This window comes from Stegostoma tigrinum, chromosome 1 (genome assembly GCF_030684315.1).
Source record: "Stegostoma tigrinum isolate sSteTig4 chromosome 1, sSteTig4.hap1, whole genome shotgun sequence".
Taxonomy (NCBI): domain Eukaryota; kingdom Metazoa; phylum Chordata; class Chondrichthyes; order Orectolobiformes; family Stegostomatidae; genus Stegostoma; species Stegostoma tigrinum.
In genome coordinates, this window is record NC_081354.1 from 42,125,712 (window position 1) to 42,153,650 (window position 27,939).

The following is a 27,939-nucleotide window of genomic DNA, read 5'->3' on the forward strand; positions in this document are numbered from 1 at the left end:
AGGAGCGATGCGATTGCACTGGAGAACGTGCAGAGGGGATTGACCATGAAGTTGTTTGGGCTGGTGAGTTTAGTTATGAAAAGAGATCAAATAGACTGGTCTTGTTTTCCTTGAAGCAGAGGAATTGACAGGGAGGGGACATGATAGAGATGTACAAAATTATGAGGGCCATTGATAGGGTAGACAGGGAGAAATATTTCCCCTTGATGGAGGAACCAGTGACCAAAGAGGAGATCTGATCTGACCCAGAGGGTGATAGATGCACAAATCCTCATAACATTTAAGTAGAATCAATGTAAGCAAGTGATGCGAAGACATGCAAGGCTGTGGGCCGAGTGTAAGTTGGATTCGAATGTTAGGTACAGATACTAGGAACTGCCAATGCTGGAGAAAGCATCCTGCTTTCCTGCTCCTCTGATGCTGCTTGGCCTGCTGTGTTCATCCAGCTCTACACCTTGTTATCTTCGAGTGTTAGGTGATTGTTTTTGACCGGTGCAGATGCAGTGAACTGAAAGGCTTTTCTCTCTACCATAGATGTCATGGGCTGTATAAGATGGACGCAGAAGCATTTCTCATGTTGTTTAATCAGGTAGCCATGCAAATGGCATGATCAAAAGCAGATTGGACACTGCCTATACTTGATAAATTAACGAGCAAAGCACAAAAGGTTTACGCATCCTGTTGGTGGAAGCATCTGGAGATTATGATGTGAATCAGCCCCAGAAACATACAGGCAGAGGTTTGAACTTACGGAAGCACCCTGAACAAATGTACATTAAAACATAGAACATAGAACTGTACAGCACAGTACAGGCCCTTCGGCCCACAATGTTGCGCCGAAATTTTACCCAAAACCTAAGATCTATCTAACCTCCAGCCCTCCCTTACACTATCATCCATATGCCTATCTAATATAATGAAATGTGAGGCTGGATGAACACAGCAGGCCCAGCAGCATCTCAGGAGCACAAAAGCTGACGTTTCGGGCCTCGACCTAAATGACCCTAAAGAGGCCAACCTCACTGCCTTCTCTAGCAATGCATTCCATGCCCCTACCACTCTCTGAGTAAAGAACCTACATCTGACGTCTCCCCTATATCTACCTCCACTCACTTTAAAACTTTATCCCCTCAGGCTCAAGCAAGGTATATCAATGGAATTAGGAATGGAGAGAATGGAGGAGCCATGAAAAAGAAACAAAGTGAGTACTAGGTATTATTTCGAGAGGGATGGAAGTGAAAATTAGGGAAGTTATGTTAAATCTGTATCGAACCTTGGTTAGACATCTCAGAGTGTTGTAGGCAGTTCTAGTCTGTATGTCATAGAAAGGATACCGAGGTACAGAAATTGGTCCAGAGAAGGTTTACAAGTATAATGCCAGAAATTTATGAGTATACACAATCAGGAAAAGACTGACAGACTGAGTTCCTTCTCTCTCAAAAATATGGCAAAGGGTGATCTATCAGAAGTGTTTGAAGTTATAAAAGTTTTCAATTGAGAGACAGTATTTTCTCTTATGGTGAAGAGCATAATAGTGGTTGTCAACGTAAGATGATCGGTAAGAGATCCACTAAAGAAAGCAGAAGTAACTTCTTCATCTGAAGGGTGATATGGGTGAAGTGAACAGTGCAGATGGATTGATGGGGAAACTAGACAAGTGCTTGAGGGAAAAGGGAAAGAGGTTTCCAATGGTAAATTTAGATGAGAAAAGACAGGAGGAGACTCAAGTGGAGTTTAAGCACTAGAATAGAACACTTAGGCTGAATAGCCTTTTTTTCTGAGCCGTACAAGGGATATATAAACAGGCTACTTGGCTGACAGCCCATCATGATCTGTATTAGACTGTCGAAGAAAGTCAAGATCTACATCCAGCCATACCTCTGTGCCTTCAGTGCCCAAACCTTCAAAGTGCAAAAAAGGGAAAACAGTGGTGCTGCTTGAAGAGGGACCAGCCACTTAGAGATGTATATCATTTGGATTAGTTGCACTCAGTCATAAATATGAGAAGCTCATTAAGATTTCAGGGCTGACGTTTGTTCCAAATTGAGTTTCATGAAGTGATGTGACCTACTGTTCTTTCCAAAGGAAAGCAAAATCGATCATGTTAAAAAAGTCCAAATCTAACTTTGAGGCACAGGTTTATTCCAGTGTTGGAGCCAGGAAATAGAAATCTCACAATTTACTGCTGTCAAGACAGCAGCATGGAACCTGAACTAAACTCAGCATTCTAAACCTCTGAGCATCTCGCTGCAGCATTAAATAAATCTCATGAGCAAACCGGCTGTATAAAATGGATAAAATACATACCCTAATATAGATGTATTGTCCACGTAAAGAGCCTTGAGAACCATCTAAAGATTAAATGTTTGTTGTTCAGGTGGAGAAAAAAGGCACTGTGACATTGACAACTCCAATCTGTCACACTGCCAAGAGAAAACTGTCGACATTCAAATGACCTGCTTCAGTGCTGGAGATGGGCTTCCAGTCAGTGAGTTAGTTTTGCCCCTTCAGAGTTCTTTATCATGACCATCAACTGATTCAATTAAGTTTGAGAAAATTAAACAAAACAATTTTGATAGGGGTGGAGAACAGCATGGAAGGCTGAAAATACTTATGGTGCTTTCAGAGAAATTATTCTTTTGGAAGAATTTAAAACTCTAAACTTCTGTTATAAAGTCAAAGAGATTTTCAGCGTGGACACAAACCCTTCGGTCCAACTCGTCCGTGCTGACCAGATATCTTAAATTAATCGAGTCCCATTTGTCATCATTTGACCCATATCTTGCCAAACCAGTCCTATTCATATACCCATCCAGATGCCTTTGAAATGATGTATCAGCCTCCAGCAATTCCTCCGGCAGCTCGTTCCATACATGCACCACCCTCAGCATGAAAAGAATGTCCCTTAGGTCCCTTTTAAATCTTTCCCTTCTCACCTTAAACTTATGCCCTTGAGTTTTGGACTGGCCTACGCTGGGGAAAAGGCCTTGCCTGTTCAGCATATCCATGCCCCTCATGATTTTATAAACTTTTACAAGGACACCCCTTAGCCTCCAATGCTCCAGCGAAAATAGCTTCAGCTTCTTCCTCTTCCTATGGCTCAAACCCTCCAATGCAGGCAACATCCTTGTGAATCTTTTCTGAACCCTTTCAAGTTTCACAACATCTTTCCTGTAGCAGGGTGACCAGGATTGAATGCAGTATTCCCATAGTAGCCTAACCAATGTCCCTTATGGCCGCAACATGACCTACCAATTCCTATACTCAATGTCATAAGAACTCACGGAGAAGACCAAAGGTGGCAATGGCAAGATAAGCAACTATAATGGCTGATTGTTATGAACTGATCCATAAACCTTTATTCCATCATCTCCAAAAATCTGAGAAAAATACAAACTGGCAGAGTGAAAGGAAAGCAGATAGTTAGGGTAGAGAGCAGTCAGTAGAGAATGTCTCAAAAATTCAGACTAGGAAGGCAAGTGCCGAGAGTGGTAATGTTCAGTAGCCTAACTGTTTCTATTATATTAAGTTAGAACATGTGCATTTGAAACATTGGAAATTGGGCAGCAAACCCATGAGACTTACAGAAGTTTGTAAAAATAAGTTGGAGAAGGAAACTCAAAAAGATTACATCATGGACCAGACTATAGCAGAAAGACCAATGGTGAATTTGTAATTAGCAAAGAGATACACAAGGTAAATAAGAAATTTTCAGGGATTTTGTCAGAAAGCAAAGTGACTTCTTTGCCTTCAGGTGAGATAGCTAAGTGCATAACCATATTAAAAGATACAAGGACAACAAAATCACTTTTAAAGGGAAAAAAAACTTAGTTTTTCCTCTAGAGTTCAATGGGAAATAAGGTACCAACAAACGGGATTGGTGGAGAATATATTCCTGTTCCATTATCTGAAGTGCCACTATTATGTGATCTATTACCAGAAGTAATTGTTGGAGTAGTGAAGATTCTAGGAAGTCGACTTCTGGGAATGATTTGGCGGGACTAAAAGTCATAGACTCGCCCATAATCACAGAATACCAAAAGGAGATTCAAGAAACAGAACCAGACAGGAACAGGTTCTGGGTAGCTTTTCCTCGTTTGGTAACCAAGCTAACCAGCCTTCAGGTATCCAGAGCAATGGTTAAACAAGATCCAATAATAAAGCTTGATAATGACACAAACGGAACCTGAAATCTTCCTCAAAACTGAATACACTTAAAAGGAAGTATTTGGTGTGACATCACTAACTGAGGCACGGAAAGCAGCTCCTAAATTAAATAAATTAGCACACTCATACTGAAGTTGAGACTAAAAGAGTTCCGGAATGCTATTATCTTAAGAATAGAGTGCTGATAAGGAAATGGAGTTTCCATCAAACCAAAAGATAAGGAATGGAAAATTGTTCATCACATAGTGGTATTGACCAGCTACTGTTGGGAGATATTGCCAGCACCATATGAAAATCAGATTCCTTAACACTGGATTTGCAACACGGTGAAATTACAACAGTTGGTGACCCTCGAAACTGCTCAGTTGTTCTTAATCAGATTTTACAAATATCCAATCTTAGACAGAAATTTTATAAATTAAACAAAAATTAACCATTTATTATTTATAATGCAACTTTAGTGGAACACAAATGAATTACAACGCTATGTAAATAATTTCTACAAACTGAGCCCAATCTTCTTTGATTACCAAGCCTTACTTATCAAAACAGACATAGTTTTTAAAAGAAAAAATTACAAGTTGCCAGTTTGCTGCCTATTCCAATGCTGAAATCCAATGGGAAATATTACAGGCACACTAGATTGAAAAAAGTGTGAAATCTGAAGTCAGTGGTCAATGCAAACAGCTTCTCCAACTTTACAGAAAATTTTCCTGATTTCTTATAGCCTGGGGTTCTTTTCTCTGAACTTTCAACAAGTCAATATCTGGAGAATAACTAGAGAGTGAAACCAAAAAATAGCTTCCCAGTCTTAGCTGCTTTCTTCCAAAAAAAATGTCAAAGATAGTTCACTATTTTTTTTCACTCTTTTTCAACGTTTTGTGTGGCTGGCAGGCAAGCACAAGACCTCCCCCCAGCCCCGCCCCCAACCTTGATTCATCAATTGAACTGCTAGTCTCTGAGCATAGTGACATCTCTATGTTCTGAGGGTCGGTGTGAACTTGTTGGGCCGAAGGATCTGTTTCTACACTGCAGGGATTCTATGCTATATCAGTCCATGTATGGGCAAAGTTTTTCAATCATTCAGCCACATTGAGTGGGCATCCACAATGACCAAGAATATTAAGCCCATTAAAGGTCCTGCATAGTTGACGTTTAATTGAGCCCAGGGTTCACCTGGTCATTCCCACAAATGTAGGGGAACTGCTGATGATAATTTTTGACCTTGTGGGTACTCTCGGTACTGTTACACAAATATGGTTATATCTGTATCCAGTCCTGGCTACGAGACATCACTTCTTGCAAACATCTTCATTTTGGAAACCCCTTGATTACGCTTGTGGGGTTCAGCCAATGATCTTTTCTCAAGACAATCACTCTTGCTCCCACAATAATATGCTGTCCTTAACTGTGACCTGGTTTCTTCAGGTCTGAAAAGGTTTCAGTTTTGGTTGTGAGGGCCCTTTGGTTTCCCCCATCACCACCAGTTTATTTCGCCAGGATCGGATCTTTCTGCTTCCAAAGTATCATATTGTCAGTTGTGACAAAAAGAATGTCCAGAAAATTTTAGAACTCTTACTGAATCTTCAAACTGCTCATCCATAGCAGGACAGTCAGGCCAGTCTGGGTGAGCACTCCAAGGTATAGAAATTCTTTGAACACATCATTTTGTTTGTACAACTACTGTTGCCTTGGTTTTCTGGTGGCAAGCTATGAACAGTATTTACAGGAGTTAGATTTAGAGCGTAGTTTTTGGTAGCCTCAACTTCAACAGGCCTGGATTTGAACATTAATAATGATTTTGCAAGCTTCAGCAGCTGTGATAATTATCTTTCTCCATGCTTTGCACAATAGTTGGCGGCAGCGACACCCTTAGTAGATCTTTGTTCTTATTTCAATTTCTACGTATTCAACTTTGAAACATGACATTTGACTAGGAGCAGCCTCAGGTGTATGCATTATTGATCAGTTGTCGGGTTGGCCTTGTTGACTTGTGAATCTGAAATCATAGAACATAGAACATGACAGCACATTACAGGCCCTTCGGCCCTCGATGTTGTGCGGACCTGTCATACCGATCTCAAGCCCATATAACCTACACTATTCCATGTGCTTATCCAATGATGACTTAAATGTACCTAAAGTTGGTGAATCTACGACCGTTGCAGGCAAAGCGTTCCATTCCCTTACTACTCTCTGAGTAAAGAAACCACTTCTGACATCTGTCCTATATCTTTCACCCCTCAATTTAAAGCTATTCCCCCTCGTGCTTGCCGTCACCATCCTAGGAAAAAGGCTTTCCCTTTCCACCCTATCTAACCCTCTGATTATTTTAAATGTTTCAATTAAGTCACCTCTCAACCTTCTTCTCTCTAATGAAAACAGCCTCAAGTCCCTCAGCCTTTCCTCATAAGACCTTCCCTCCATACCAGGCCACATCCTAGTAAATCTCCTCTGCACCCTTTCCAAAGCTTCCAACTCCTTCGTATAATGCGGTGACCAGAACTGTACACAATACTCCAAGTGCGGCCGCACCACAGAGTTTTGTACAGTTTCATCATAACCTCTTGGTTCCGGAACTCGATCCCTCTATTAATAAAAGCTAAAACACTGTATGCCATCTTAACAGCCCTGTCAACCTGGGTGGCAACTTTCAAGGATCTGTGTACATGGATACCGAGATCTCTCTGCTCATCTACACTACTAAGATTCTTACCATTAGCCCAGTACTTTGCCTTCTGGTTACTCCTATCAAAGTGCATCACCTTACACTTGTCTGCTTTAATCTCCATTTGCCACCTCTCAGCCCAGGTCTGCAGCTTATCTATGTCTCTCTGCAACCTACAGCATCCTTCGTCACTCTCCACAACTCCACCGATCTTAGTGTCGTCTACAAATTTACTAACGCATCCTTCTATGCCCTCATCCAGGTGATTTATAAAAATGACAAACAGCAGTGGACCCAACACCGACCCTTGTGGTACACCACTAGTAACTGGTCTCCAGGACGAACATTTCTCATCAACTACCACCCTCTGTCTTCTTTCAGCAATCCAATTTCTGATCCAAACTGTTATATCTCCCACAATTCCATTCCTCCGCATTTTGTACAATAGCCTACTGTGGGGAACCTTATCGAATGCTTTGCTGAAATCCATATACACCACATCAACCGGTTTACTCTCATCTACCTGTTTGGTCACCTTCTCAAAGAACTCAATCAGGTTTGTGAGGCACGACCTTCCCTTCACAAAATCGTGCTGACTATCCCTGATCAATTTATTCTTTTCTAGATTATTATAAATCCTATCCGTTATAAGCTTTTCCAACGCTTTACCAACAACTGAGGTAAGGCTCACTGGTCTATAATTACCAGGGTTGTCTCTACTCCCCTTCTTGAACAGTGGAACCACATTTGCTATCCTCCAGTCGTCTGGCACTATTCCTGTAGACAATGACGAGTTAAAGATCAATGCCAAAGGCTCGGCAATCTCCTCCCTGGCTTCCCAGAGGATCTTAGGATAAATCCCATCCGACCCAGGGGACTTATCTATCTTCACCCTCTGTAGGATTTCTAATACCTCTTCCTTGTGAACCTCAATCCCACCTAGTCTAGTAGCCTGTATCTCAGTATTCTCCTCGACAACATTGTCGTTTTCTAGAGTGAATACTGTTGAAAAATATTCATTTTGCGCTTCCCCTATCTCATCTGACTCCACACGCAACTTACCACTACTATCCTTGATTGGGCCTAATCTTACTTTCATCACTCTTTTATTCCGTAAATACCGAGAGAAAGCCTTAGGGGTTACCCTGATCCTATCCGCCAATAACTTCTCATGTCTCCTCCTGGCTCTTCTGAGCTCTCTCTTTAGGTCTTTCCTGGCTACCTCGTAGTCCTCAAGTGCCCTAACTGAGCCTTCACATCTCATCCTAACATAAGCCTTCTTCTTCCTCTTGACCAGAGATTCCACCTCCTTCGTAAACCACGGCTCCCGCGCTCTGCAGCCCCCTCCCTGCCTGACATGTACATACTTATCGAGGACACACAGGAGCTTTTCCTTGAATAAGCTCCACATTTCTTATGTGCCCATCCCCTGCAGTTTCCTTTCCCATCCCATGCTCCCTAAATCTTGCCTAATCTCATCGTAATTGCCTTTCCCCCAGCTATAACTCTTGCCCAGTGGTATACACCTATCACTTTCCATCACTAAAGTAAACATAACAGAATTGTGATCGCTATCACCAAAGTGCTCACCTACTTCCAAATCTAACACCTGGCCAGGCTCATTACCCAGTACCAAATCTAATGTGGCTTCGCCCCTTGTTGGCCTATCTACATACTGTGTCAGGAAGCCCTCCTGAACACACTGGACAAAAACTGGCCCATCTATAGTACTCGAACTATAATGTTCCCAGTCAATATTTGGAAAGTTGAAGTCCCCCATGACAACTACTCTGTCTCTCTCACTCCTATCGAGAATCATCTTTGCTATCCTCTCCTCTACATCTCTGGAACTATTCAGAGGCTTATAGAAAAGTCCCAACAGGGTGACCTCTCGTTTCCTGTTTCTAACCTCAGCCCATACTACCTCAGTTGATGAGTTCCCAAACATCCTCTCTGCAACTGTAATACTGTCCTTGACCAACAATGCCACACCTTCCCCCCCTTCTACTATCTTCTCTGTTCTTACTGAAACATCTAAATCCCAGAACCTGCAACAACCATTCCTGTCCCTGTTCTATCCATGTCTCTGAAATGGCCACAACATCGAAGTCCCAGGTACTAACCCTTGCTGCAAGATCACCCATCTTATTCTGGATGCTCCTGGCATTGAAGTAGACACACTTCAAACCAACTTCTTGCTGGCCAGTGCCGTCTTGCTTCCCTGAAACTTTATTTCGGACCACCCTACTCTCAACCTTTTCTATAGTCAAATTACAATTTTGGTGCCCACCCCCCTGCTGAATTAGTTTAAACCCACCCGAATAGCCTTCGCAAATTTCCCCCCCAGGATATCGGTACCCCTCTAGTTCAGGTGAAGACCATCTTGCTTGTAGAGGTCCCACCTACCCCAGAAAGAGCCCCAATTATCCAAGAATCCAAAATCCTCCCTCCTGCACCATCCCTGTGGCCACGTGTTCAACTTCTCTCTTTCCCTATTCCTCGCCTCACTAGCACGTGGCACGGGCACAAACCAGAGACAACTCTGTTCATCCTAGCTCTCAGCTTCCATCCTAGCTCCTTGAATTTCTGCCTTAAATCTCCATCTCTGTTCCTACCTATGTCATTGGTGCCAATGTGGACCACGAATTTGGGCTGCTCCCCCTTAAGGATCCCAAAAACACGATCAGAGGCATCACGAACCCTGGCACCTGGGAGGCAACACACCAACCGTGAGTCTCTCTTGTCCCCACACAACCTCCTATCTGTCCCCCTAACTATGGAGTCCCCAATGACTAATGCTCTGCTCCTCTTTTCCCTTCCCTTCTGAGCAGCAGGGACAGACTCTGTGCCAGAGACCTGTGCCCCACTGCTTTCCCCTAGTAAGTTCCCCCCCCACAAACAGTATCCAAAACGGTATACTTATTGTTGAGAGGAATGGCCACAGGGGATTCCTGCACTGCCTGCCAGTTCCCTTTTCATGCCCTGACCGTAACCCATCTGCCTTTACCCTGTACTTGAGAAGTGACTACCTCCCTGTAACTCCTCTCAATAACCCCCTCTGCCTCCCGAATGATCCAAAGTTCATCCAGCTCCAGCTCCAGTTCCCTAATGCGGTTTTCAAGGAGCTGGAATTGGGTGCACTTCCCGCAGATGTAGTCAGCAGGGACACTAGTGGTGACCCTTACCTCCCACATTCTGCAGGAGGAACATTCAACTGCCCTGACCTCCGTTCCCATTATTCTAAATTCTCAAGACTTAAAAAAAAGAATAAAAAATAAACTTGCTACCTTACCAATCAGGCACACAGAACCTTTTTATTGGTTAGAGCAGGAGGATGGGTGGGAGACACTACCCGGGTAGTGTTTCGGGTAACGCAACCACACAAATATATTACCTCACTTACTCACCAGTCCCATGTCCGCTCCTGCTCAGCGTATCTCTGCCTATTCAAAAACAGTGACTCATCGGCTTCCCGACAGGCCGCTGCTCAACCAGAAATGGAAGGCACCGACGCTCGAGGTAAGCTTTTTATAGATTCAAAAACAGTGACTCACCGGCTTCCCGACAGGCTCCTGCTCCAAGCTCCCGCTCGCGCTGCTGCTCAACCAGAAATGGGGAAACCAAGCGGAGGCTTGGGGACTGCTTTGCAGAACACCTCCGCTCGGTTCGCAACTGCACCTCCCAGTCGCAAACCATTTCCACTCCCCCTCCCATTCTTTACATGACATGTCCATCATGGACCTCCTGCAGTGCCACAATGATGCCACCCGAAGGTTGCAGGAACAGCAACTCATATTCCACTTGGGAACCCTGCAGCCCAATGGTATCAATGTGGACTTCACCAGCTTCAAAATCTCCCCTTCCCCCACCGCATCCCAAAACCAGCCCAGTTCGTCCCCTCCCCCCACTGCACCAAACAACCAGCCCAGCTCTTCCCCTCCACCCACTGCATCCCAAAACCAGTCCAACCTGTCTCTGCCTCCCTAACCTGTTCTTCCTCTCACCCATCCCTTCCTCCCACCCCAAGCCGCACCTCCATCTCCTACCTACTCACTTCATCCCACCTCCTTGACCTGTCCGTCTTCCCTGGACTGACCTATCCCCTCCCTACCTCCCCACCTATACTCTCCTCTCCACCTATCTTCTTTTCTCTCCATCTTCGGTCCGCCTCCCCCGCTCTCCCTATTTATTCCAGAACCCTCACCCCATCCCCCTCTCTGATGAAGGGTCTAGGCCCGAAACGTTAGCTTTTGTGCTCCTGAGAAGCTGCTGGGCCTGCTGTGTTCATCCAGCCTCACATTTTAATATCTTTTATTTTCACATCTTTTATTTTCCCTTGACTTTAAATCATTTTGTAATTCATTTGCAGTGATTTTGATCAAGTGTAGGTCATTCGAAAATATCCTCCAGCCTTTCGCTGGTGTAATGGCGAAGTTTTTTTTCAATTTGTGATATAATGATAAAATCCTCCATTGTTCCTCAGCCATTTTTAGAGTGAAAATACAGAGGGTGACTCCAGATGTACTTCAAAACGGAGTAAATGGGGTATAAAAGCACCATTGCCATCAGCATTTTTCTTATTCATTCAGAGGGTGTCAGCTTCACTAGCCAGACCAGAATTTCTTGCCCATCCATCAGTGGTCAGATAGCAGTTAAGAGTCAACCACATTGCATGTAGGCCAGACCAGCTAAGGATGGCAGTTTCTTTCCCTAAAGGATACGATGAACTAGATGGATTGTTCCCAACAATTGACAGTGGTTTCACAATAATCATTAGATCTTAATCCCAGATTTTTATTGAATTCAAATTCCACCAGTCATGGCAGGATCCAACCTGGGTCCCCAGAACATTACCTGGGTTTCTGGTTTAATAGTCTAGCAATAGTACCACAAGTTCATCGCCTCCACTTCAACTGTGTTTGGACCACCTAAAATAAAGCTTGTTAAAACTGAGCAACTTGTGAAATGACACACAACTGAAAGTAGTTCATGGCCTCATAAGAATGGTATTGAGTGATGCCTTATTTGTATTTCAAATGGAGGTCCAATCTCAGTTCTGAGTCTGGTCATAAACTATCACTCTGAATACACCTTTCTATGAATTAAAACAGTTTAAGCATTGTAATCTTACATGTGCTTCATTAGTCCATCTTCATCTATATGAATATATGAATATTCAGTTCCAATCACAAGGAAATATGATTGCTGGATCCCTAGCTTGCACTGTCATACAGTGAGAGGATGGCTAGTAGCAGCATACTTCAGCACAAGATGCTCAGACCATTTATGGGATTAAACAGTATCATTGTAACCAAAAGAAAATCAAAAGCAAAAAACTCTTAAGCAACTTTGCAATGTCAGGGAAAAATCTCATCCACCCTAGTGCATTACAGAAATTCTACAGTGTTGCACATAATTTTCCACTCCTTACTTGGAAATCATGTAGTGTGGGCTTGAACCTCTGACACGCATGCTCAGTAGGTGATAGTTCCTTTCGTTAGGACTTTAGCCACATATCAAATCAGTCAGAAAATGACCCATAAAGCATCCAATCTGGATTCAACAAGCAAAAATTAAATGCATTTATTTCAGGTTGTTTCCTTCACATCTTGAGTGATATAACTTAGTTAAATCTTTCCATGTGATCCATGTGATATTTAATTTCATGTCTCAGTGAGCTAATACTTGCTTCTTCCACAGGCCTGAGAGTTCTCGAAAGCAGACCTTAGGTAGAACTTATGTTGGAAAAAATGCAAGATCCAGAACAACAGAATCTCGATACTTGGGAACATTAAAAATGTTGGACACAAAGTCTTCAGGAAATGCAACATCTAAATATGAAACTGCAGACACACTCAGAGCATCCATATATCAGGTGATCAATAATATCTGACATATCAGGGAAGCAGAAATATATACCAGTGAAATATTCTGTGTTGTATACCTTTGAATTATTTCATACTATCAGATGGAGAGACACTGTGCTTCTAAATTTAGACATTACACAGAACCAACAACACAAAAATTAGCCATTTAGTCCAAAACGTGCACATTGGTAGTTATGTTCCAGTCAAGCTGCCTTGCATCTCTTTTCATCCAATTGTGTCATTGTGACTCTCTTTAGTTGTCTAACCTTCCCTTAAATGCTCCTATAATGTTTACTTCAACTATGCCTTGTGGTACTGAGTTCCATATTCTCACTTATGGGTAAGACATTTTGTTTGAATTCCCATTAGATTTCTTGATGACTAACTTACATTAATAGCTCCAATTATGCTCTTCCAGCAAGTTTATTTTTATTCATTTGTGGGATGTGGACGTTTCTGGCTGGTCAGCATTTATTACCTGTCCCTAGCTGCCCCATGAGAAGGTGGTGGTGAGCATTCTTCTTGCACAGCTACAGTCCACCTGCTGTGGGGTGACCTACAATGCCATTAAGGTGGGAATTCAAGGATCTTGATGTAGTGAAGGAACGGTAATATATTTCTAAGTCAGGACGGTGAGTAGTTTTGAGGGGAAGTTGAATGCGGTGGTGTTCCTATACATATGCTGCCCTTGTCTTTCCAGATGGAAGTGGTTGTGGGTTTGGAAGGTGATGTCTGAACATGCTTGGTGAATTTCTGCAGTGCATCTTGTTGATACTGCAGGTGTGTCGGCCGTGGAAGGAATGCATATTTGCGGATGTAGTACCAATCATGCACACTGCTTTGTCCTGGATGGTCACAGAGTAATACAGCATGGGAACAAGCCCTTTGGCCCAAACTGGTCCATGCTGCCCACTCAGCTAGTTCCAACTGCCTGCATTTGGTTCATATCCTTCTAAACTCTTTCCATCTGCATACCTATCCATGTTGTCAAGTTTCTTGAGTATTGTTGGGGCTACACTAATCCAGGCAAGTAGGGTGTGTATTCCATCACACTCTTGACTTGTGCCTTGTAGATGGTCGACAGGTTTTGGGGAGTCAGGAGGTGAGTTACTAGCCACTGTTTTCTTAGCCTATGACCTACTCTTGTATCCACTGTGTTTTATGTTCACAGAACCCCTGCAGTGTGGAAACAGGCCATTTGGCCCAAATAATTCACACTGACCCTCCAAAGAGCACCCCATCCAGACCCATCCCCTAATCATATCCCTGTAACCCTGCATTTCCCATTCCTAATATACCTAAGCTGTGTGGACATTGTGGGCAACTCAGCGTGGCCAATCCACCTAACCTGCACATCTTTAGACTGCGGGAGAAAGCCGGAGCACTTGGCGGAAGCCCACGTAGACACAGGGAGAAAGTGCAAATTCCACACTGACAGTGGCCCAGGGTGGAATCAAACTCGGATCCCTAGCATTGTCAGGCAGCAGCGCTAACCACTGAGCCACCAAGTCCAGCTGAGTTTCTGGTCAATGGTAACCCCCAAGATGTTGATAGTGGGGAATTCATTAATGGTAACACCACTGAATGTCAAGGGCGGTGGTTTGATTGTCTCTTATTGGTGATGGTCATAGCCTGACATTTGCGTGGCATGAATGTTACTTGTGACTTGTCAGCCCAAACCTGGATATTGTCCAGATAATGTTGCATTTGGACATGGACTGTTTCAGTATCCGAACAGTCACAAATGGTGCTGAACATTGTGCAATCAGCGACGAACATCCCAACTTCTGACCCTTTGATGGCGAGAAGGTCATTGATGAAGCAGCTGAAGATGGTTGGGACTATGACACTGTCTTAAGGAACTCCTGCAAAGATGTCCTGGAGCAGAGATAACTGAACTCCAACAAAAACGGCCATTTTCCTATGTGTCAGCTATGACTCCAGCCACCGGAGAGTTTGCCCCCCGACACCGATTGATTCGTCTTTCTGGAGCTCCTTGACGCCACACTTAGTAATATGCAGCCTTGATGTCAAGGGCTGTGACTCTCCCCTCACCTCTGGAATTCAGCTCTTTTGTTCACTTTTGAACCAAGTCTGAAATGTGGCCCTAAAGGAGCCCAAAGTGGGCATCACTGAGCAGGCTATTGCTGAACAGGTACTGCTCAATTGCACTTAATGATACATTTCATCGCTTTACTGATGATTGAGAGTAGACTGATGGGGCGATAATCGGCCAGAATTAGTTGCTGCCATAAGAAAGGTCAATATTTTGGAAGAATCTTAAATGACGCTTTGTGGGTAGAGTTTAGGAGTAAAAAGGAGACGGGTCTTAGTGACAGGAGTGTATTTTAGATCACCAAGCAGTCAGTGGGCAATTGAAGAGTAGGCATGTCAACAATTCACTGAAGTGTGTAAAAACAGTAATAGCGAAATTATATTTTGGGAATTTCGACTTCCCCAATGTTAATTGGAATAAGCATGGGATAAAGGGTTTAGCAGGGACAGATTTCTTGAAATGCATTCAGAAGTTTTAATGTTAATAGTCTGATGAGGGACTGTGCAATGCTGAACCTAATTGTGTGGGACCGGTGTTCAAGGTGACAGTAGGGGAGAATTTTAGTGAAAGTGATCACAACACAACAAGTTTTAACTTATTGTGGAAACTGAAAAAAGATTGCCTGTACTAAAAAAAAGGTTTTGCATTGGGGAATGCAGATTTGACTAAGGTAATTGATGCTTCCTATATTCTCATCCAAATTGTTTATATAAATAACGAACAATAAAGGATCCTTGTGTCACACTGCTGGTCACAGGCCTCCAGTCTGCACAACACTCTACCACCACCTTCTGCCTCTTATCGTCAAGCCAGTTTTATTGGTTAGCTGTCCCTGGATCCCATGTGATTTCACCTTAGTAACCAGTCATACCAAACCATGTTGACGGCCTTGCAAAAGTCCATGTAAAGAACGTCTATTGCTCTACCTTCATCTATCTTCTTCGTCACCTTTTAAAAAAAAACTTGTCTGTGAGACGTGATTTCAACACACAAAGCCATGCTACCTATCCCTAATCAATCCCTGCTCTTCTAAATGCATGTAGATACTTCCCGCACCCCCATGCATTGAACTCGTGCTGTCATCTGTGTTGCTTTTTGCCCCATCATAATATCACTCCTTCCCACAACTCCCACAGTGAACCCTATCTGTCCCTTGGACATTTTTATTCTCCACTGTGTTCTCACTCCGGCTTGCTGTTTTTATAGTGAACGTTCACAGTATGCTGCGCTGCTTCTTGCCCATTGTTTACTCACAACCTGCCACAGTCATAATGAATCCCCACTGTGTCTTGTGTTGCTTGATGCACCACTGTTTTCGCTCCTGCCTGTTCTTCTTGCTGTAAGCTCTCTAGTTCCTGCATTTATTAAAGCCTTTCTCTGTTCTTCCTCCCTGCTGCTCCAACACTAAACTCTCGTGTGTCTGCATTGCTTTATTACCACCGTGTTTTTGCTTCTTCCTGCTACTATCACAGCAAAGTTGGTCCAAGGCTTCAGTTAGATGTAATGGCAGGCAGTTAAAGAAATGTTAAAATTGTAGCTTGACGTCTATGTGCTTGCAATTTACCCAACTATCCATTTTTATAATTAACCACAGCGGTCCCTCCTTCATTGTCTCATTTATCCCCCAATTAGCTTTCCATTCAGCCATTTGACCAAGCAAACAAGATTCATTTCATGAAAACATCTTTTAATTCTTCTCCATATTCTTTTCATTAGCAATAAGAATTACATAAAGACTGGATCTTTACATAGGAAGCATGAATCTAGGAAAGTAGAATACATGATTGTTTGCCAACAATGATATATGTCAACTTATGTTTTATAGGTATGGCTAGAAAAGAAAAAACAAGTCATTCGTGAACAACAGAGAAAACAAAAGCTAAAAGAACAGCAGGAAAATGAAAGGAGAGAACAGGTTACCTTATTTGTCTTCCATCTTCCAATGTCAATTATGTTATTGAAACTTATGAAGCAAGCAAATCAGTTTTAAGAACTTGAAAAAGTTTCACTACAATGTTGCACACTGAATGTTACCATGCCTACAAAAATACTGAAATAGAGTCAGAGTTTTACAGCATAGAAAGAGAACCTCTGGTTTATCATGTCCATGCTGGGTATTAAGAGCCTATCCATTTCAAGTCATCTAATTACCTTTTAAGGTGTTGTGATGGTTTCTACCTCCAGCACCCTTTCAAGCAGTGAGATTCAGATGCCCAGTCCCTCTGGGTGAAAAGAATCTTCTTTAAATCCCTTTTAAACCTTCTGCTCTTTATGGACAGGAAACGTTTAGAGGGATATGAGCCAAATGCAGGCAATTCGGAATAGTTCAATTTGAGAAACTGGTTGGCATAGACGAATTGGGTTGAATGGTGTGTTTCTGTGCTGTATGCATGCATTACACTTAACCTTAAATCAATTACTCTTGGTTATTGATTTCTCTACTAAAAGCAAAGATTTCTTTCTACCGATTTATGTTGCATATAAATTTATACACTCCAACCAGGGCTCCCCTTGGCCTTCTTTGCTCTAAGCAAAACAACAGCAGCTGATCTAGTCTTCTTCATAGTCAAAATGCTCCAAACCAGGCAACATCTTAATGAATGAAATATGAAATAACAAACATGAAGAACTGTGGATGCAGGGAATCTGAAAAAAAAATAAAATGTGCTGGAGAAACACAGCAGGTCTCACCATGTCTGTGGAGAGAAACATAGTTAATGTTTAGAGTTCAGTGACCCATTGTCACTTGTAATATTGCGTGCAGTTCTGGTCGCCCCATTACAGGAAGGATGTGAAAGCATTGGAAAAGGTGCAGAGGAGATTTACCAGGATGTTGCCTGGTCTGGAGCGAAGGCCTTATGAAGAAAGGCTGAGGGACTTTGGGTCTGTTCTCATTGGAGAGAAGAAGGCTAAGAGGGGATTTAATAGAGACATACAAGATGGTCAGAGAATTAGATAGGTTGGACAGTGAGAGTCTTTTTCCGAGGATGATGATGTCAGCTTGTACGAGGGGGCATAGCTACAAATTGAGGGTTGATAGATTTAAAACAGATGTCAGAGGCAGGTTCTTTACTCTGCCTGCCAGTGTAGTTAACTCAGCCACATTAGGGGCATTTAAACAGTCCTTGGATAAGCATATGGATGATGATGGGATAGTGTAGGGGGATGGGCTTAGATTAGTTCACAGGCTGGCACAATGAGGGCCAAAGGGCCTGTTCTGTGCTGTATTGTTCTATGTTCTATTGTCAGAATCTTTTCTGCATCCGCTTTCGTGCAATCAAATCTTTTCGATAGTGTGGTAACCACAACTGCACATCGCCCTCCAGACGCAGCCTAATGTCTTACACAGCCCTATTATAACCTGTCTATTTTTGTATTTAGTGCCTTGATTAATAAATGCAAGTATTCCACATGCCTTCTTAACCACTTTATCTACCTGTCCCTCCACCTTAAAGAAGTAGTGAGCATGCACATCAAAGTCCCTCTGATCCTCGATGCTTATCAGGGTCTTACCACTGAACATGTATTTCCTTGTCTTGTTTGTCCTACTGACCTTATCCAGTTTGAAATCGATTTGCCACTGATCAGCCTATCTGACCAGTCTGTGCATATTCTTCTCATTACTTACCACCCCACGAATTTTTCTATCGTCTGAAAACTTGCTGATCAAACCTCCTACACTGAAGTCAAAATAATTTACATGTACCATAAAAAACAAAGGTCATAATTCCATGGAAATCCATGGACACAGGCTTCCAGTTACAAAAACCACAATGACAATTACCCTCAGCTTCCTGGCACTCAACCACTTTTGAATTCAATTAGCCAAATCTCCTTGGATCTCATGGACTTTTAACTTCATTATCAATGCAGAAGACTGATAGCAAAAAACTTGCTGAATCCAAGTAGACCACATCGAATGCATTGATCTCAAATACACACTTGTTACCTCTTTGAAAACCTCAATCAAATTGGTCAGACACAAGTCCTCTTAACAGAACTACGCTGATTGTTCTTGATTAATCCCTGGCTCTCCAAATGCAGATTAATTCTGTCCCTCAGAATTGCTTCTAATAGTTTCCCCATCGGTGAGATCAGACAAACTAAAAACCAAAAGAACTGCAGATGCTGTAAATCAAGAACAAAAGCAGAAGTTACTGGAAAAGCTCGGCAGGTCTGGCCGCATCTGTGACAAAAAGATCAGAGTTAACATTTCGGGTCCAGTGATCCTTCCTCAGATGGATCTTTTCTTCAGAGATGCTGCCAGACCTGCCGAGCTTTTCCAGCAACTGACATTAGACAGCTGCCTTTAGTTTCCTGGTTTATCCCTTGCTATCTTCTTGAATAACGGTACTTCATTGACTGTCCTTCAGTCTTCTGACATTCTCCTCTGACCAAAAAGGAATTGAACATGTTTGCCAGTACCCTTGCTATTTCCTCCCTCGCCTCACTCAACAGCCTGTGATACAATTCAATTCATTCAGCCCTGGTATTTATATACTTGTAAGTTTTAGATTCCGACTCATCCGGCTCCATGCATGAGCCTACTCTTCCCTTGTACCTTTAGTGTACTTAGACCATAGATCAGAGAATTGTATAGCATACGAATTGGACCTTCGGCCTACCGGTCCATACCGACCATGATATTATGACAAACTAATCCCATTCGCCTCCATGTGGTCATTACCTCTCAATTCTCTGTTGTGGTGATTGTAACAAGGTCAGCCAGTGGACCTCATAGAAAATGAGTTCCCTGACTGGGGCTATTAACCTGGCTGACAAAAAAAAACAGGAGTGTCAGAGGTTTTGTTCACTCTGAGAACTGGCTAAAATCATACTGCCGGCAGCTCGCCGACATTTGTGGAAAAGCCAGGTAAACCCTGGACTCGGTCTCACATCAACTATGCCAGACCTTTCATGGGGCGAGCATCTTTTGCAATACACAGGCAACAGGCAATCATTTACCAGTAGGGAATCTGAATATTTCCTGAAGTCAAATGGTATTTGGCATATAAGGACAGCTCCATACCATCCATTCTCTGACAGAAAAAGCAGTCTAAACTTTAAAGGCAGGATTAAAGAAACAGTTTACAGCTTCAGTTGGTACGAACTTGTCACGGTTCCTACTTAATTATCGGACCACCCCTCATTCAACTACAGGAATAGCTCCAACAGTGTTGCTAATGGGGGAAAAGGATTCCACACCAGGTTAAATCTGGTCTTCCCAGTTGGGGGGTGGGGTAGGAGAGAGAAACAGCATCAGGAATGCCAATGCCCCACATAAAGATGCCTGTAAGCTAGAGAAACAGTTTACTGCAGGGGATGAAATTTGGAGATGAAAACACAGAAATGGCCCTGCATGATAAGAGGCATGGTCAATGTGAGGTTGGGTCCAGTGACATTCAACGTTTGATTAGATTAGATTCCCTACAGTGTGGAAATAGGCCCTTCAGCCCAACAAGTCCACACCGCCCCTTGCAGCATCCCACCCAGACCCATCCCCCTGTAACCCACACACCCCTGAACACTACGGGCAATCTAGCATGTCCAATCCACCTAGCCTGCATATAGAACATAGAACAGTACAGCACAGAACAGGCCCTTCAGCCCACAATGTTGTGCCGACCATTGATCCTCATGTATGCACCCTCAAATTTCTGTGACCATATACATGTCCAGCAGTCTCTTAAATGACCCCAATGACCTTGCTTCCACAACTGCTGCTGGCAACGCATTCCATGCTCTCACAACTCTCTGTGTAAAGAACCTGCCTCTGACATCCCCTCTATACTTTCCACCAACCAGCTTAAAACTATGACCCCTCGTGCTAGCCATTTCTGCCCTGGGAAATAGTCTCTGGCTATCAACTCTATCTATGCCTCTCATTATCTTGTATACCTCAATTAGGTCCCCTCTCCTCCTCCTTTTCTCCAATGAAAAGCGACCGAGCTCAGTCAACCTCTCTTCATAAGATAAGCCCTCCAGTCCAGGCAGCATCCTGGTAAACCTCCTCTGAACCCTCTCCAAAGCATCCACATCTTTCCTATAATAGGGCGCCCAGAACTGGACGCAGTATTCCAAGTGCGGTCTAACCAAAGTTTTATAGAGCTGCAACAAGATCTCACGACTCTTAAACTCAATCCCCCTGTTAATGAAAGCCAAAACACCATATGCTTTCTTAACAACCCTGTCCACTTGGGTGGCCATTTTAAGGGATCTATGTATCTGCACACCAAGATCCCTCTGTTCCTCCACGCTGCCAAGAATCCTATCCTTAATCCTGTACCCAGCTTTCAAATTCGACCTTCCAAAATGCAACACCTCGCATTTATCCAAGTTGAACTCCATCTGCCACCTCTCAGCCCATCTCTGCATCCTGTCAATGTCCCGCTGCAGCCTACAACAGCCCTCTACACTGTCAACGACACCTCCGACCTTTGTGTCGTCTGCAAACTTGCTGACCCATCCTTCAATCCCCTCATCCAAGTCATTAATAAAAATTACAAACAGTAGAGGCCCAAGGACAGAGCCCTGTGGAACTCCACTCACCACTGACTTCCAGGCAGAATATTTTCCTTCTACTACCACTCGCTGTCTTCTGTTGGCCAGCCAATTCTGTATCTTTGGATTGTGGGAGGATACCGGAGCATCCAGAGGAAACCCACGCAGACAGGGGGAAAATGTGCAAACTCCGCACAGACAGTCGCCCAAGGCTGGAATCGAACCCAGGTTCCCGGCGCTATGAGGCTGCAGTGCTAACCACTGAGCCACCGTGTTGCCCCGTTTGGGTAGGTGAGGCGACCCTTACTAAGCACATGGACCACATGAAAGCTGCAAACGCACAAATGAGACGGGAGCAAAACATACCCAGCCCCTCAGAACTGAAATGACTGTAGGAACCCAAAGGTTCTCCCACACCATCTAGCATCAAAGAAACTTTGGAGTCTGAGATGGACACAGCTTCAACGGCTTGACCACCTAAAGAGGAGGATGAATTTCTTCCGAGGCCCTTCAAGCGCAAGAAGCAGGCTAGAGTCCAGTACGCATCGCCCATATCCGAGGCTGAGTTGGAGGAACTGGATCTGTTGCGAAAATGCCCTTGGATAGGCTAAAAAAAAGAAAAGAACAAGCCTATCTCCCCAGACGTAGAGGGGGAGAAATGTACCAATTGTAACAAGATTAGCAAGGTGAACCCAATAGAATATGTGTTCCCTTATTGGAGCTGTTAACCTGGTCCACTCTGGGAGCCCTAGCTGACAGATATAAACAGGAGTGTCAGGGCTTCTGTTCATTCTGATAGCTGGCTCCAAGGAAGGCGGATCAGTGTCAAATACTATACTGGCCTCTGTGGAGTTATCTCACCTGCCAGTTCATCTGTCTATCTAAATGCTTCTTAAAATGTTGCTTCAACCAGATCTCCTTGCAGCACATTCTAGGTACCTATCACCCTCTGTGTAAAAACATACCTCATACATTTCCTTTAAACTTTCCCCATCTGACCTGAAACTTATGTTTCCATTTGGTTGCCCCTCAGCCTCCAGTGCTGTGGCAAAAACAATCCAAGATTGTCCAACCTCTCCTCTTAGCTAATAAAATTCAATCCAGGTAACATCCTGGTAAACTTCTTTTGCATCGTCTGCAAAGCCTCCATGGTCTTCCTTTAGTGTGGTGACCAGAACTGTGCACACAACTCCAAATGCAGTCTAAATAAAGTTTTATACTGGTGCATCATGACTTGCCAATAATTATTCTCAGTGCCCTGACCAATGAAATCAAGCATGCAGCATGCCTTCTTTACCATCTTATTCACTTGTGTTCCCACTTTCAGTGAGCAATGAACTTGTACCCCAAGATCCATCTGAATATCAAAGCTCCTCAGGATGCTGCCATTTACAGTATACTTTCCTTCTGCATTTGACTTCCCAAAATGCATCAACTCATACTTATCTGGATTGAACTCCATTCGCCAATTCTCCCCACAACTTTTTAACGGATCTTTATCATCCTGTATCCCTTGATACATTCCTCACTTTCCACAACTCCTCCAATTTTCATGTCATCTGTAATTTCATGTCATTCGAATCAATTAACAGAGGTCCTAGCATTGATCCTTGAAGAACATTACTGGTCACAGACCTCCAGTCAGTAAACACTCCTCCACAAGTACTCTCTGTATTCTAAGACCAATTCAATTTTGTAATCAACTAATCAACTCACCATGGATCCATTGGAACTTAATTTTCTGGACCAACCTACCATTTGGCAAAGTCCAGGTCGACAAAATCCACTGCCAAACCCTCAATCGCCTTTGAGAGAGTAAGAACTGTCAATCCTGGAGTCAGAGATGACACAATGTGGAGCTGGAGGAACACAGTAGGCCAGGCAACGTCAGAGGAGCAGGACTCCGACACGAAACATCAACTTGCCTGCCCCTCTGATGCTACCTGGCCTGCTGTGTTCCTCCAGCTCCATACTGTGATACCTCAAAGTTCTTTGTCACTTCCTCAAAAATCTCAATCAATTTTGTAACATAAGACCTCTCCCACCATGCTGACTCCCCCTAATGAATCCATTATTTTTCAAATCTCCCTAGAATCTCCAATAATTTCCCGACCACTAATGTAAGGCTCACTGGCGTGTAATTTCCTGGAATATCCCTTTTGCCCTTCTTAAACAAAGGAACAATATTGGCTACTATTCAGTCTCTGGGACCTCATTTGTGGCTAAAGAAAATACAATCTTGAATACAAATTCAATCTTGTATTGAGAATGCAAAATCTCTGTCAAGGTCTCAGAAATACTATTCAGTCTCTGGGACCTCATTTGTGGCTAAAGAAAATACAATCTTGAATACAAATTCAATCTTGTATTGAGAATGCAAAATCTCTGTCAAGGTCTCAGAAATCTCCTCCCTTGCCTCCCTCAGGACTCTGGAATATATCCAAGTTATTTTTAATTACTCATGCTGCTAGCTCTCTTCAGCGAATGAGACAAGTTATGCCAGGCTACCACTGGGGAAACCAAGCGGAGGCTTGGGGACCGCTTTGCAAAACACCTCCGCTCGGTTCGCAATAAACAACTGCACCTCCCAGTCGCGAACCATTTTAACTCCCCCCTCCCTTTCCTCAGATGACCTGTCCACCCTGAGCCTCCTGCAGTGCTACAATGATGCCACCCGAAGGTTGCATGAACAGCAACTCATATTCCACTTCGGAACCCTGCAGCCCAATGGTATCAACGTGGACTTCACAAGCTTCAAAATCCCCCCCTCCCCCACTGCATCACAAAACCAGCCCAGCTCATCCCCGCCTCCCTAACCTGTTCTTCCTCTCACCTATCTCCTCCTTCCACCTCAAGCCGCACCTCCATTTCCCACCTACCAACCTCATTCCGCCTCCTTGACCTGTCCGTCCTCCCCGGACTGACCTATCCCCTCCCCACCTCCCCACCTATACTCTCCTCTCCACCTATCTTCTCCTCTATCCATCTTCAGTCCGCCTCCCCCTCTCTCCCTATTTATTCCAGAACCCTCTCCCCATCCCCCTCTCTGATGAAGGGTCTAGGCCTGAAATGTCAGCTTTTTTGCTCCTGAGATGCTGCTTAGCCTGCTGTGTTCATCCAGCTTCACACTTTGTTACCACTTCACCTTCCTTTCTACAATATCATCTGCTACTAATGCTGCTGTCTTTAATCCATTCTGCCTTTTTTCCTCTGAGCTAACAGCTGCTTGCAAACTTAAAATGTTCCATCTTTGGCTTCTTGTTCTCTCAAACTGCTATCATTATCACGTCCTCTTCCAACATTGCTTTTGCTGCACTATCTACATAGTCGTTCACTCTCCGCTCTGATGTCTGAATCTTTGTGTGCTTTAATTTTAAATACCGCTGCTTCTTTTGGCTTAAGTGCAAGGGCCACTAGGTCCTTAACTAGGGTCTCTTACTGAATTAGACTTTCATTAGAGGTAAGATAACCTTGTCTTGCACATGCCATCATGTAGTCGTGGACTACACCAAAAGCATATCTACTGTCTGTATAGATGTTAACCCTTTGTCTTGCACCCAACTGCAGGGCAGCAGTAAGCGCTTTTAGTTTGGCTACCTGGGCGGCGTGACATCCTCTTATACCCTTTCCTGCCAAAATTTCCCCTTTTAAATGAACCAGGTCCCTCTTGTCCAAGCCTCACCATCATAATATTTTCATGCCCCATCTACAAATATGCATTTCATTTCATAGAATCCCTACAGTGTGGAAGCAGGCCCTTTGGCCCACTGAGTCCACATCAAACCTCAGAGCATCCCACCCAGAAGCATCCTCCTGTAATTCATCAAATCTACACATCCCTGAACACCACGGGCAATTTAGCATAGCCATTCCACCTAGCCTGCAGATCTTTGGACTGTGGAAGGAAACTGGAGCAACCAAAGGAAACCCGCGCAGACACAGGAAGAATGTGCAAACTCCGCATAGGCAGTCACCCGAAGGTGGAATTGAACCTGGGTCACTGGTGCTGTGAAGCAGCAGTGCTAACCACTGAACCACTGTGCTGCCCTGAGCCACCGTTCACATCTGGACTCTCTAACAGCTCTTCTTTAATGCAACCCTGTTGCTCTTCTTCCTGTTCCATGCAGGGCATACAAGTATGTGTTTCTCCTTCCTGATTCGCATAGTTTGCTAGGTTTTCTCTACTGTTCTTAACATTTCACATGCTTGTTTCCTGGCAAAAGTGCAGCTTTCCATTTGGCTCGCTGACTATCCATAACACCTCTCAGTTTGCCAGCTTCCAGTAGCTGGACTATACTATGTGGGGAGTGTAATATCACCTTCCCTAGTTGTGTCAAGAGGGACCATGCCGTTAGCGCCCAGGTAGTACACACTGGATGGCTCGAACACGAGTGTTGTCCCAACATGACTGGATCCATTTTAACTGAGTAGTATCCAGAGATTGTCTTTGTGTCTCTGTAATACTACTGCAGATTGATTGCCATTACTTTCACTGCAAAAGAGATTAAAGAGCTTTTTCAGGTCAGGGAGTTCCAGTGCTGGTGGGAAGGCCAGTGCCTGTTTGATCTTGACAAAGGCCATCTCCTGCTCAGGTCCCCTCAATCTTCTTTAAGCGAGCCCTGCTCCCCTTTGGTAAGGTTTTGTAAGGGCCTGGTTAGTGCGCTGTAATTTTCAACAAAGTTCCTGCAGTAAATAGTCCTCAGACTTCTCTTACCCCTTTACTAACAACTGTTTAATTTTCATTTCCGATACTGCAGTTTTTCATTCTAGTGGAATGCTGTGGCTGCCTTGTATTACTATCTGTTGCCATCGGCAACCAGTCATGATGGGAAAACACTCGTGTGTTCGAGCCATCCAATGTACTACCTGGGCACTAACGGCATCCTCTCTCTTGACAAAACTAGGGAAGGTGATATTACAATCCACATACAGTACAGTCCAGCTACTGGAAGCTGGCAAACTCAGAGGTGTTATGGACAGTCGGCAAGCCAAATGGAGATTAATTTGCACCTCGACGTGGTCGAGCAGTTTCAGGGCCCAAGAGATTACAAGAGGGTTGCAGTGGGAGAGAGATCCACTGAGGTCTTTCCAGAGGGAGGAGGGTAAATTCTTCTTGGTAGGCATCCTTAGAAGAGGCTTCACAGTGGGGTTAAAATTGATTCAGAGATAGTGGGAACTGCTGATGCTGGAGAATCTGAAATAACAAGATGTCGAGCTGGATGAACACAGCAGGCGTTCATCCAGCTCTACACCTTTGTTATCTCAGATTCTCCAGCATCAGCAGTTCCCACTTCCCCCCTCTAGCTGTTTTTGACAGGCTCCCTGTCTGTGTGTGCTCCCTGTAACAACTGCTGCTAGTTTCTTCAAATTCCCTTGGTTATTTTCTTTGTTCGTATCCCAACGTCCTTAATTTGTTTTTTTTAATCCTCCAGTTCTCTATCCACAGAATACTTCCCTAACAGCAGTAAAATAACATGCTACATGGACTCAAAATTTCTAAAAATGTATGCATCCATTCCATGTCAAGCAGAATGAGTTAACTAGTACTGATCTACTAAGAAGAGAGGATGGGGCACAAACTCCTGCACATAATTACGTCGTCCATTGTTCCTCTTCCTGCAAGAAAATAAATGTTACACTTTAAGAAAAAGCCCAGCTGCTTTATTCAGTTTGCCTTTCCTAATTCCTCTCAGTTTTGTCAGATTTTACAAAGTACCACCAGAATTTTATTCAAAAAGAACAGCATTTCCCAAATTCCAAATTTTCTATAATTGGCATTCATTCACACCAAAGTGCCTTTACAATGGGAAAATCTTATCATTTGGAATTAAAGATTCACTCCTGTTAAATAGTATTTGGAAGTTCACTATGGCCAGGAAGTGAAATTCCAAATGTGGTAATTTCTGGAATTAAAATTTTCCCAAGTCCAAACACAACATGGAACCAATTCTGAAAGACAAATTTTTACCAAGCTTTACGAACCAAATTTTAAACCAACATTTTGCCACAGATTTCCGGTTTACACAACCGCTGATAGTTTCTTAAAAGATCATTACATTAACTATACATGTCACCACGCTTCTAAAGCACCACTGATTCCCAAAATGCAAACTAACTTTAAAGTATCCTCAGATCAAGCTCCAGGGAACCATCTTCAACTGCTTCATCAATGACCTTCCCTCCATCATAAGCTCAGAAGTGGCGATGTTCATCATTGATTGCACAATGTTCAGCACTATTTGAGATATCTGAAACTGAAGCAGTCCATATTCAAATGTAACAACACCTGGACAATATCCAGGCTTGGATTGGACAAGTGACAAGTTACATTCACACTACACAAATACCAGGGAATTTACTCCAATGAGAGACAGTCTAACCACCACCCCTTTACATTTTACCATCACTGAATCCCCCACTATCTGCCCGCTGTTTACCCTTGACCAGAAAGTCAAATGGACTTGTTAGTTGTTAGATGGACTGGTTAACTCAGTGGCTACATGAGCATGAGCTAGGTATTAATGCACCTCCTGACTCCCCGAAGCTTAGCCACCATCTACAAGACACAAGTCAGGAGTGTGATGGAATGCTCCCCACTTGCCTGGATGGGTACAGCTCCAACAAAACTCAAGAAGCTTGACATCATCCAGGGCAAAACAGCTCGCTTGAATGGCACCACA

General features: G+C 43.5%; 1 protein-coding gene across 10 annotated transcripts in view; it reads left to right on the top strand.

The window, feature by feature from the left end:
* Positions 1-27,939, top strand: part of LOC125456550 (microtubule-associated protein 9-like) — a 184,767-nt gene that overhangs the window by 65,790 nt on the left and 91,038 nt on the right. For 9 of the 10 annotated variants that reach the window (XR_009445623.1, XM_059644980.1, XM_059644928.1 and 6 more), the window contains 2 exons: positions 12,536-12,710; positions 16,584-16,673. Coding sequence is in view for 9 of the 10 variants with exons in the window: in XM_059644928.1 (XP_059500911.1) it covers positions 12,536-12,710; positions 16,584-16,673 (265 nt within the window). In the remaining variant the exon portion in view is untranslated. Of the gene's footprint in view, positions 1-1,134; positions 1,202-12,535; positions 12,711-16,583; positions 16,674-27,939 lie in introns of all 10 variants that reach the window. The other variant, XM_059644990.1, reaches the window with a different exon arrangement.